This window comes from Hermetia illucens, chromosome 2, assembly GCF_905115235.1.
Source record: "Hermetia illucens chromosome 2, iHerIll2.2.curated.20191125, whole genome shotgun sequence".
Lineage (NCBI taxonomy): Eukaryota > Metazoa > Arthropoda > Insecta > Diptera > Stratiomyidae > Hermetia > Hermetia illucens.
In genome coordinates, this window is record NC_051850.1 from 153,159,163 (window position 1) to 153,171,415 (window position 12,253).

The following is a 12,253-nucleotide window of genomic DNA, read 5'->3' on the forward strand; positions in this document are numbered from 1 at the left end:
TAGAGCTTTGATTGCACTTGAAGCACTTGTTAAGGTATCATCAAAATGAACTTTAATAGTGAGGAATTTAATATTGCTTGTGTGTCAGATCAGCTGGTCTCAAATCCTGATATTGAGTCTTCCCTTTGATGTTTGACCAATTTTATGGTACTGAACATGCCGGTGTCAACGAGGGGTGCTAATCTATTGCACAGACTAGCAAATTAATTGGCCTTCAATTTGAGGATGCTGGTTGTCGTTGAGCCGTCCGGGAATAGCGTGTTGGCTGGAAGTATACAAATTGAATAAAATAGGGGTAAGACGGCTGCCTTGGGGAGGCATTTTGGATATCATAGGAAATGGCTGATACATGCAATTTTTCCTATTTTTCCTTTGTGGATTTATGTTTTCTAGAAGCGTAAGTTCGGTTTGGCGACCATTCAAAATCCTCCAGGAAGTATTTGTAAGTGAGTGCTTTGACAAATACGTTCATTTGCGAAATTGGTCTAAAGTTGCTGACGTCCGTCAGATCTTTGTTCCGTTTTGGAACTTTGACTGCACCATTGATTTAGGCGGTACTGATTTCTGCATCCATAGAGAGTTTAAAGACTCTAACAGTTGTGTTTGACCAGGTGACACCATCCACTTTTGGAACGGATGAAGAACTGGGTTTGGAGAGCACCTTCAACAGATCCGCAATTGGGAAAGGTTGTGTAAACCGGCCAAACTTAGTTCAGACGGCAGCACCTGGAAGGGTGGATGGTGCTGAGTCCTGAGCAAATCAAGGGACTTGACGTTGTATTCGTTATTCCATAAGAATTTTTGTTGAGTTTCCTACGAGGAGTTTCGGATTCGTTTGATTAAGGTCAAAAAATCTGCAAGATTGGAGGAGCGGCTTATTTCTTCAATTTTTGGCGTGCAAACGTTGACGTTTGACCGCACGGACTTTTTGTTCCCATTATTGTTAGGACCGGGACCGAGAGGTGAGTCCGTGTGTTGTTGATGGAATGGTGGTGGGTAAGTTTCCCACTATTAATGATTTGAAAATCTATTTCAGAGAGGAACTCTGCAAAAGCTCCATTCTTTGGGAAAATTGAATTGGTATCACGCCATGTTTGAGAACGTGCATTGAAATCACCAGCTAGAACAATATATGCTTGGCCCTTCAAAAATTGAAGTAGTTGTTGATTTCTGCGCGAAAAGTGGATACATTGGTTAACGGAGGAAGGTATAAGGAAAAAGCTGGGATATTGGGTCCTGAAAAACGAGTTTCGCAGCCATCTCGTAGCGACGATGTGTAGTATGCTGTATGGCAAGTGCTTAGCAGCGGTCATGCTCAGTTCTGTCATTTGTTTCTTGGTGGGATTTTATAAATATGTACATATTGAGCGGGTGCTGCTTTTGCCTCCACTTGTAACATATACATACATACAAATGTTATTATTTTTTTGTCAACTGTTATTATTACTTTTTCTTCCTATGGATACTATTATTTTTAAAAAAAGGAAAAAAAATATATAAAGCCAAAAGTAAATAGTTTTAATTAATATTAAAAATAAATTAAAACTAATATAAGTTAAAAGTATCTTTTCAAGCGATTAAACATTTATTGTTACTTTCATATTTCTTCATTTGCCACTAAGGGCAAGAGAATTCTGTTAGGCTTTTTTACCATTTCCCGACAACTAAAATTAGGTTTTTGTTTCTTACTGTTTTCTTCTCTGTCTGTAAATCGAGAGCCCACAGTTTTTTGTTAGTTTAAAATATTATTTTTTGTTGTTGATTCTAATCTATATATTATTGTTACCTATTTCTTAAAAATAAAAATTATTTTAAAAACAAAAACAAAGCATGGTCCGTTTGATATGGGACTCCTTGGAAGGAATGTTGTCTCTGGAGGCGGTTGCGACACCTTCAAACACGTCTGATCTGAGTTTTACAAACACAAGAATGGGAAAATCGCTACTCTTTTCATCGTAGTTGAAAATTTCTGCCAATATAACTACATGGACATTAATGCTGTTAACATAGTATCCAAGAGACCCTTTATTTTTGCATATTATGTTGAAGGATCCACACTATTTACTGCTTTTACGATATGTAAATTACTTTTTATTTTATCTGCGTTTTTGTGAAAAAGATGGTAGCTGAATTTGAGCTCTTCATCAGTTAGTTTTTTTGCAATGATATTAAACGCTTTTAAAAATTGGCTTAGCAACTTTTGATAGTCAGAGACTATCTGATTGCTTGGAGGGTTACAGGCGGGGATTCTCCTATTGCAGGTCCCTACGGGTGATAGGAAATTTGAACTTTTTGTTTGTGGAGTGGAATGATTTTTCAACATTGTGCTGAAGAATTGTTTCCCTCTTACAATTGTGTTGATGTCCACTTGCAGGTTTCTAATTAGTAACATTTTCTTTTTTATGAGAGACGGAAAGGTTGTGTCTGAATTCGAACCAAGCACATCATAATAATTGGCTGAATTACTTTCGACTTTTGCAATTGTAATGTTTAGATAGTAGCTATTTACTTGTGTTGCAAATAGTCAAAAAGATTGTATGTAGTAATATAAAATGTACTGTAGAATGAACTGTCAAAATCCAAGGGACCAGGAGCGCAAACTCGAGAATTTTAGGAATTTTACAAATTTTCAGTTATTAAATTTTGGAAAATGAATTGCATGTTTCCAAGGATTACAGTGTTTGGAAAATGAAAACTAACATTTGATATTGGACTATTTCAGTTTTTCATAGAGGTCTCCTTGTAGTAGGCTCAAAAATCGCCGGCTTATGAAGCAGTCAATAGATGTCAGGAAATGCATAATAATTCATGACAACCAGATGTCGTGCTGAAATTTTTCGTTTCGTCGCTTAGTTCAAATGACGATCTTTGAAGGGAATGGGAAATTAAATTTAATAGTACTAACGACGGTTTGTTAGTGAAACAAATCAAAAATGTTAGTTCTGCAATAAAAGGATGAGCACAAACATCACAACATCACAACAAAGCTCGAGACTTCTTACTACAAGTTTTCCATATTTTTTTTCCGTTTTGTGCATTCACTTCCGTGGGTAGCACCTAATCAGTTGCTTTTGTTAGAAGAGATAATTAATCGAAAATTCTCTTCAGAAAATACGCATTAAGACTACATATTTATGTTTTAAATAATATCGTTCAATCATATCAAAAATCAACTATTTACCCCTCATTATCACATGTTTCTTGTCATAATTGTTGATATCCAGAACAGCATAAAATAAACATTTTTAAATCAAGACCATCAGTGACATTTTTCCTATTGTTCGTTTATTTTTAGTGTGATATCTTTGAAATTTGACCAAAACCATCCAAATGTGACATATCATGTGAATACTGCTATTGGAAAGATATCCAAAAATTCATTTAGATGTATTCCCCATAAATTATCTTTAAATTATATTCGCGGTGCGGTCCCAATAAGAAAACTTTGGTATAACATAAATATACATTTATACTAATATACGATAAATATTTGCAATTTGTATGATAGTAACCCACTTTTAAATGTTTTCCTATCCATCAAATTTGACATTAAATCTTTTCAAAACAAACAATTAAACCTTTTATAATTCTTTAACATTGCAAAGATTCGTTTACACGTGAACCCAATTTAAAGAAGGGCCTTCCCCCGGACTAGAATTCTCATTTCGGCTGATATCAAGTTCAGCCAAATGTCCGTATGACTGTTCGCCAATCTTGCGAAAGTAAACACAAATTAAACTCTTTGTAAACAATAACACAGGAAAAAGAAAATTAATTTATTACCTGATAATTTCTCGGCAAAGCGAGGCGTGATCGATTTGGTGGAGGTGGATTTCTCGTTACAACCATTTCGATATCTGACGATGATTATTGCCGTTGATTAAAATTTTATCGATATCAAAGTTTTTGATATTTTTAAAACTTTCCGAATGTTGTGGAGGGAAATAAACATAGATGACAACTTGATTCACAAAATTATTTTTTTTCTTTCTTTCGAAGGCACCAAATTCTCGCACTAAACAAATACTGTATCTTTGAACAATGCACTAATTTATGATTTTTTAATCAGATGACTTTGATAATTTCTCTTTCGTAATTAATCACGATCACTGACCTATCTGAAATCAAATCTTAATACTATTTTCGACAAACTGGCGCTTGGATACGATAAAACACAAGTTGCGCTCTAAAGCAAAATGGTCTGTTGTGTTTTCATTATCGCTATTTTCTCCGTATTTTGAACAAAGACGGCAAAATGTCACGTCTTGATAGGCACTGTCAATAGAGTTAACTAAATTGTATATTTTTGAATACTGAATAGAACTGTGGGCACCGCACGATTAATAGACTGTCGAATTTCTCGAATAGTAAATATTACTATCGACTCGAAATTGGAGTCGGAGCTAATCTTATCTATTGAAAGACACGACTAAAGACCGACTTAACCTCGAGCTACAATGACTTTGCGGGGTTACTTGACAACGCAGTTTACTTTAGTTCAGTTACTGCAACAAAATTTTCAAGCGTGGGCTTTCCTTTTCAATGAGAATGAGTCTGCAGTTGGGACATGTCTACACCAGGTGAGATGAGTAAGTGGCCAAACGTATTAGGAGTGTTGGCTTCTCAAATAGGCCAGATGCTACCAGAAACACCGAATTTCCATACTTCCAATTGATATATTTAAGAATAAAGTAGTTTTGGGAATAGCTCAATCGAAAAATTTGAGGATCGAGTATTTATTCATCATTATTTTCCAAATTTCCATGAAAATCACTCATTTTTCCCTCTAACATTCATGATCATAAAGAACTAAATCCAGATTGTCAATAGAAAATATACTATCATCTTAATTAAAGAGTGTAATTAGTTAAAATTGATAGACATGGTCTGTTCAAACTATAGCGTTTGAACAGTGTGAAACTATCTTCTGGAGGCGATTTCATTTCGGTTACAAAAAATACTGAAAAGCTAATAATAGGATTTCTAAGAATTGTGAATGCAAACTACTAACGGAAGTCACTGTACTCCTTTTCAAAACAAGGCAACATTTTCTGACTCTAGAAAGTTGAAAAGGTGTATCTATAGTAATAACGGATATAATGAGTGAGAGATATGGCGACAGCAAAACGGAAATTCATTTATATGCCCTACCTGCCGATTCCAAGAAGCGAACCAAGGTAAATGGATGTACGACGCAGCACAATCTTGAGATTAGCCAGCTGTGAGTAAGGATCAGCTAAAAGCTTGACGAAATCTTTTTGAATAATGATCAAACCAAGTGGAGAGATGTTCAATCCACTTAAACGCGGCCTATGTACTATATGAATGTATGTACTCATGTGTGTATTATCAGCTAGCAGACAGGTATCGAAGACCCATTCATAAATGTTTGCAAAATTTTGCGTTGGCTCAAGATAGGGAGAAAGATGGAAATGATATCTCTTGCACGCATGCAATATTCACATAAACCTTTAAATGTTCATTAGTGTTTACATCATTGGCACATGATGGATATTTCCTGAGACATTAGCAGTCATAAAATAAAGGAAACATTGTTATGTAGGCACTGTGAATCCTTTCGAAGACAATAAGGAAGGACACGGTGTGGAAGGTAAGTGTACCTCTTCCGATAGGAAAGATTTTGGGACAAGATTTATGTTTTTATGATGCAAATTTAGCAATGAGCGGAGGAAAGGTCGGGAATGTGGTTTCTATAAGATATTGTCAACGTCAGGAGTGGAAAGTTAAAGGTTTGAAGATTTTCTTTCAGAAATTTGTATTGTGATATTAGTAACGTTTTAATAAGAATAGCTCGGTTGGCACCTCAATAATGATTGTAATCAACATTTAACTCGAATTTATTAGGCTCTCTTGGGTTTACATATCAATCTGAGTTACTCTTTACGATTTTCGATGATAAGGAAAAAAGACAACCGACAAAATTCAGTTGTATATGGACGTCTGGATCGTCATCCAATATTCTGTACACAAGGAGACAATATTATGTAAAAAGGGTAGCATTATTCTAAAAGGAGAGAAGTTAACCGGAAGTTCCATGCTGCAGGTATGAAAGTGCAGAACTATCCCATTTGAACGTAGTTCGTAATGTATGTACAGGTGCGCAAGGCATTTTAGGGCAACTTGAGAGTAAAACTAATTAGCTTTTAATAATAATAACAATTATGAATGGCTGTACGCCACCGCAGCGTCTCAGGGGGTAGGTGGGGAAAGTGCAGGAACTTTGCAGTCTTGCAGATTACTCACTAAGGGAGCTATCCCAACATCTGGCAGCTAGGGATAAAATGCATCATCAAAAATGAGAAGAAGAAATTTGAGGTCCGGTACGGATAACCGGCGGGAGTCGTCTGACTTGGTGACTGGGTCGGGCTCTCGTAATGGACAGCACGGCGTCGAAACCGCTAGTCGTGGGGCGGTTCGACGTCTAGGCGCCACGACGACCAGGAGCACAGCTCCGCCTGATGCAGCTGTTTCGCCACAATCTGTGGCGACCACTTCGGCAGGCTCGCGTAGGAAGTGGATGAAATGGACTGAAGAAATGAACCTCTTCATCATCCGCTCCTACTACGAAATAACGGCGGGGGCGGGTACAACATCTCACTGCCCCTTGTTGCACCAGAGATTCGTCGAGCGTTTCCCGTAAATCTCGCACGTGCCTGTGCAGCGAGTCGCAGACCAGTATCGCTTTATTACTCGCAGCGACACAATCCCGGCCACCATCAGGGAGCGTGTTCGACGTGAGATCATCGGGGAAACTGGTGACCGAGAGTCGATGGGGGCAGAGGCGGCGGCACCAACAACATCACGCCGCACTGAAGGCAACAGTTTCAGTACTCGCCGAAGCACTCTTCTCCACCGTCCAGTTGAGGTTTCCGCTGAGGTTCGGGACGAATTCTAAAGAGCGTGTATAGAATTCTCGGATCTGGATCCTTTTCCTAGACCAGGTATTCCCAGGCTCTATGCATCTCCATCAACTCTGCGAATTCTATCTCAAATCCATGATGAGATTGCATCTCGGCTGTGTGCTGATATGTCGTTGCTGCAACTACAATCACTTGTGTATTCTGGGGATTGCATGATCAGATTGCACGATCAGAAGATTCGCTTTCGTGTTATTGGTTGGAGTGACCAAAGAGATCTACCAAAGAAAATTCGTCTGGAACGTCGACGGGACTCACTAAGGCAGGACATTGCTAGACTGATTCAGATCAGCACTGGCTATGCCAGCAGACGGGTGAGAAATAATGTGCAGAGGGTTTACTGGAACTATGCCATCCCAATGAGACACCCGTAGTTGAAATTCTGGACATACTAAAGCAGAAACTTTCTGTCATATGCAGTCAGTTACGACAGTATGGCGAAAGTCATTCAAGACGTGTCCAGACTGCAACATATTTGAGGAACAAGCGGAGTTTTTCAGATCTCTCAACGAATCCCAACAGGGCGTCCAGACAGTGCAGTTTTTGATAACATAAGCGAAAGAGTATTGGGGTGGACTTTGGGGGTTACCCGTCCAGCATGCTGAGTGGATCACCGCTGAAGCCACCCGTCATGCCAATACGCATGGCATGAATGTTGCGACTTTTTCAGAAGGGAAAGTTCGACGAGCCATAAATAGCTCGAAGAACTGGAAGGGCCGACGTCTGGACCGGGTTCAGAATTTCTGGTATAAGAAATTTACCAGCGCATACAGTCCGTTGGCACACAGCAGAAACCAGGTCATGTGTCGGCCGAAGGAACTTCCACCGTTCCTCACTGCAGGGATTACCTACTTTATCCCTAAGAATGACACGGTGCAGGACCCCGCAGATACAAGTCCGATTACTTGCTTACCAACCCTCCACAAATTCATAATGTCCATTATTAGTGGAAGGGTCAAAGTGCACCTCGAGACCGCAAAGATTCTGTCCGAGGAGCAGAAGGGCTGCCGAGTTGGGTCAAGGTGATGCAAAGGTCAACTCATTATCGACGTGGTAGTTGTAGGACAAGCAACTAGAGTCCAAAGAAACCTCTTTAGTTACTATATCCATTATGCCATTATCCATTATGATAGGGTTGAAAATGAAAACATCCCCATGGCGACATAACAGAACAAAAACCCACTTTGAAGGACCATAATTTTCTACAAAGGGTGGTGACTGCCACGAGCTTTCATCAGGATTGAAGGGGGTCACCCCTCTCCTCCTGTATAAGCTTCTCACTTTTTATGGGAGTGGGGTTGAAAATTTAACCTTTACCAATTTGTGGCGCAGCGGAGTTAACAACATTCGAAATTTATTTCGAATGTCGTTAATTCGATTGACAGTAGTCACCAGCAGCGTTCTCCGTGGCGGAGTAGGCCTGGATTTGGACGCAAAAAAATAATAATAATAATAATAAGCTAGGAAATTAAGATTGACATTTGATTTTCAATGAAGAGAACAGATGATAAAAAGTTGTAAAGTTTTTCGTTAACTTTATATTAATAAATTATTTTAAACTGTACTTTTTACATTTATTTTAAAATGATCATCGTGACTTCAAAAGGTAAAGTTATCTTGAGCGTAAAATTTGACGATATTGGAAGACATTTCTACGAAGCAGTATATGCTCAGTATTTCTCGACCCGTAGTCTTCACCCAGTAAATCATCAAGAGACTTTCTTTGCTGGCGTCCAGGGTCAGTGACTTAAATGCCCAAAACGGATTACATAAAAGCGGGCCAAAAAGAAGCCCCCATACGGTAGTACTGCCCTGAAGCAATGAGTGATACAAGTTCCTACTACAGGTTCCGAATCAAAAGAATCTTATAATCAAGTCCTATCAAGACTAAAAATCTTCATGGCGATCGGGTGAAGTTGATCTGTCGCGATACTATCTAGTTGCGAGCTAAAGCAACGTGAACGAAGTTAATCCTTTGCAGTGCCATCTAATAACGATTTACGGCAACTTGTATAATTTTCATAGCGATCGGTTGAACGGTTTCGGGGTCCATCGATCGCAAATGGATATGTATAAAAACCACTTCCATTTTTAAGGTTTTGTGTGGGTCCTCATACATGCCAAAGGGAAGTGTAAATTTTTTCTCACTAAATGAAAGGTCTCGATTGGTACTTTTTGAAGCCGGTCTTTATTTTGACATTTGTTGAAAGGGTGGGGTGCGGGGGGTTGAAAGTGATCATCTCAACAACGGTCCCTTTTGTCAAAAACTACCCAACCCAAAAATTTACAAAAATTAAGAGACTGCCTCTATATGGTGCCTAGGCTCCGAAGTACTCTCTATACCGATATCCTTTCAAATAAAGTGAATAATAGTATATCACTATAATTTTTAAGGTTTTGTTTGCAAAACTAACTGAAAAATCTGAAAAAAAATCATAAAGCTACCTCTCTATGATGCCCAGGCCTCAAAATACTCACCACATCGATATCTGGTCAAATTAAGTTAATAATAGTATATTACCATATCTTTGGGGAAATTGAGTAAAAACCCCCCATAAGTTTATCCCAGAATTATAAAAGTCGGTAGTAGTATAAAATATAATATGAAGCATATTATCCCCAAGTTTGATCAGTTATAGTTATAGTATAGTAGCTCAAAGTTCAATATCACACATTGAGGAATATGACATTCTAAAAGCGTATACATAACGGACTACGTATAAATGGGATAGTTCTGCACTCAAATATATTCACAGAAGAATCAAACAAAACCTTTCATACCTTAAGCGCCGAGCTTCCGGTTTTCCGACTTTTTAGTTATTCGCTGCAAAGCCCCCCTTAAGTCCATTCTAGCATCACAAAATTTTGCAGGCATGTAGGCTATAACATAGAGCATGATCCTACCAAGTTTGGTGTGAATTACTACTATAACTAACAAAGTTACAATGGGTCAACATTTTCATTTCTGTGCAAATTCAAGACTGAATGTCAATATCACCCGAAAGTGGATACTCTCACTTATTTGTATCTGTTGTAGGTTAAGTTCTTCACATTTGCTAATAACATTAAACTCCGAGTGTGAAACGTATGAGGGTGACTATTGTCAAAATAGTGTTTTCCATCAAATTTTTTCTAAAAAATAGAGAGCAATGGAATTTTTAACTATGTGAATACACTCATCACTCCTCACATAGGGAAACACAAAACCTTTTATACCTGAAGAACCAAGCTTCCGATTTCCCGACTTGTTATATAATAGAAGAAAGATTAATAAGACTCACGCTATTTTACAGCTGTGAGATATGAGCACTCATTCATATTTCCACAAATATATTAAGGAGGTGCATCCATGAGCTGCGCCAACTATTCAATGAGCAACAGAAGCAAGTCAGAAGGCCTGAAAAAATGTTTGTTGGGCAAACTGAAAGGTGAAGACTGTAGGAAAACCTAGGAAGTCATCATCATCATCAACGGCGCAACAACCGGTATCCGGTCTAGGCCTGCCTTAATAAGGAAGTCCAGAATCCCGGTTTTGCGCCGAGGTCCACCAATTCGATATCCCTAAAAGCTGTCTAGCGTCCTGGCCTACGCCATCGCACCATCTTAGGCAGGGCCTGCCTCGTCTTCTTTTTCTATCATAGATATTGCCCTTATGGAATTTCCGGGCTGGATCATCCTCATCCATACGGATTAAGTGACCCGCCCACCGTAACCTATTGAGCCGGATTTTATCCACAGCCGGACGGTCATGGTATCGCTCAAAGATTTCGTCGTTATGTAGGCTACGGAATAGTCCATCCTCATCTAGGGGCCCAACAATTCTTCGGAGGATTCTTCTCTCGAACGTGGCCAAGAGTTCGCAATGCATCTTGCTAAGAACCCAAGTCTCCGAGGAATACATGAGGACTGGCAAGATCATTGTCTTGTATAGTAAGAGCTTTGACCTTATGCGGAGATGTTTCGAGCAGAACAGTTTTTGTAAGCTGAAATAGGCTCTGTTGGCTGACAACAACCACGGAAGTGCTGGGATAATTTGATCGTCAAAGAGTGCACATATATGTTCGAATTTTGTAATTAGGGGACATGGTTAATGGATCGAGATAATTGAAGTCGGTGCTTGGAGAGAGCTTAGACCCCAGGGGGGTTATAACGCTAAAACGACAGTGACGTATCTTCATTTCCGATTTAAATAAAATTACAATAGCAAATATTAGGAATAAGATGCAAGTTGCCCCTTTGGAAAAGTTCGAGCAAGAAATTACACTCCGAAAGGCTTTTCGATTTATAATTTCGCAACATTTCATGTTTTGATGAAATTACGTTTCTCATCCAGAATTACTGAAAATGGGATTATTATTCACTAATAGAACGATAAATCTGAAGTGAACATGATAAACAAATCCATCTATGTAGTTCAATATTTGCATATGAACCACCTTTCTTCTCATATGATTATAGTCCGTGATTCATAGAATGTTTTTCATTGAATGTTTTATATGCAAAATCCTAAATAATCGATATCTGCATCCACTTCTATAAAGAAATTTCGCAAGAAAATGAATCATAGTACATTCATTCAAGCTAGTGACTTTTTTAAAAAAGTCCAAAACAGCTAAATTCTGAATTTCTAGAAAATCCCATTGACATTGTTAGACGTGTAGGTTTGCCCGTTTGGTCATATTAAGTTTTAATTATTTTCACATACTTTTCTGTATTTTTTCTTTTTAACATACTGAAATGGAGATTTAGTTGAAATGGTGACCTATATCATTACGTAATCTACTGAGAATGATTTAAAACAATGAATGCATCTGAAATAATTTAGGCCAATGGAATGATCTACTTCCGTAAAAAGAAATATAAATATCTGGATTGACTTCAGTGGAATATTTCTTCCTCATAAATTCAAAGTCAATACATTTCACAATTCATAATTGAATCAATTTCAATAATTTAGTTATTTGAAATGACTCCCGTTTAAATTGAAATATCACGCCCTCATAAAATTTATGTACAGTGGTTAGCAGAAATAAATGCTATTTCGCTTGGCCAAAATTAATTTCCAATACGTCCACGAACGAGTTGCTAGTGAAGTTATGTAAGCGGTGTGCTGCCAAATTTGGCTACAATCATTTAAAACAACCTATCGCACATGCATGACATTCTTGGGAATAATCATTCAGAATCAATCTCGTACTGAGAAGTATTTTTCAAATTAAGATACAATCTGGACACATGTTTAAAAAGTAATTGACGTATTTATGTTTCATAGAATTAATAAGCACAATAGCAATAACAGTGGTTGGAGTTTATAT

General features: G+C 38.1%; 1 protein-coding gene across 2 annotated transcripts in view; it reads right to left on the bottom strand.

The window, feature by feature from the left end:
• Positions 1 to 12,253, bottom strand: part of LOC119649008 (NAD(+) hydrolase sarm1) — a 199,395-nt gene that overhangs the window by 151,719 nt on the left and 35,423 nt on the right. The window contains exon 1 of one of the 2 annotated variants that reach the window (XM_038050954.1): positions 3,784 to 4,337. The exons of the other annotated variant lie outside the window; for it this stretch is intronic. Coding sequence (XP_037906882.1) covers positions 3,784 to 3,849 — 66 coding nt within the window. The 5' untranslated portion in view covers positions 3,850 to 4,337. Of the gene's footprint in view, positions 1 to 3,783; positions 4,338 to 12,253 lie in introns of those variants that run through there. 2 annotated transcript variants of the gene reach the window in all.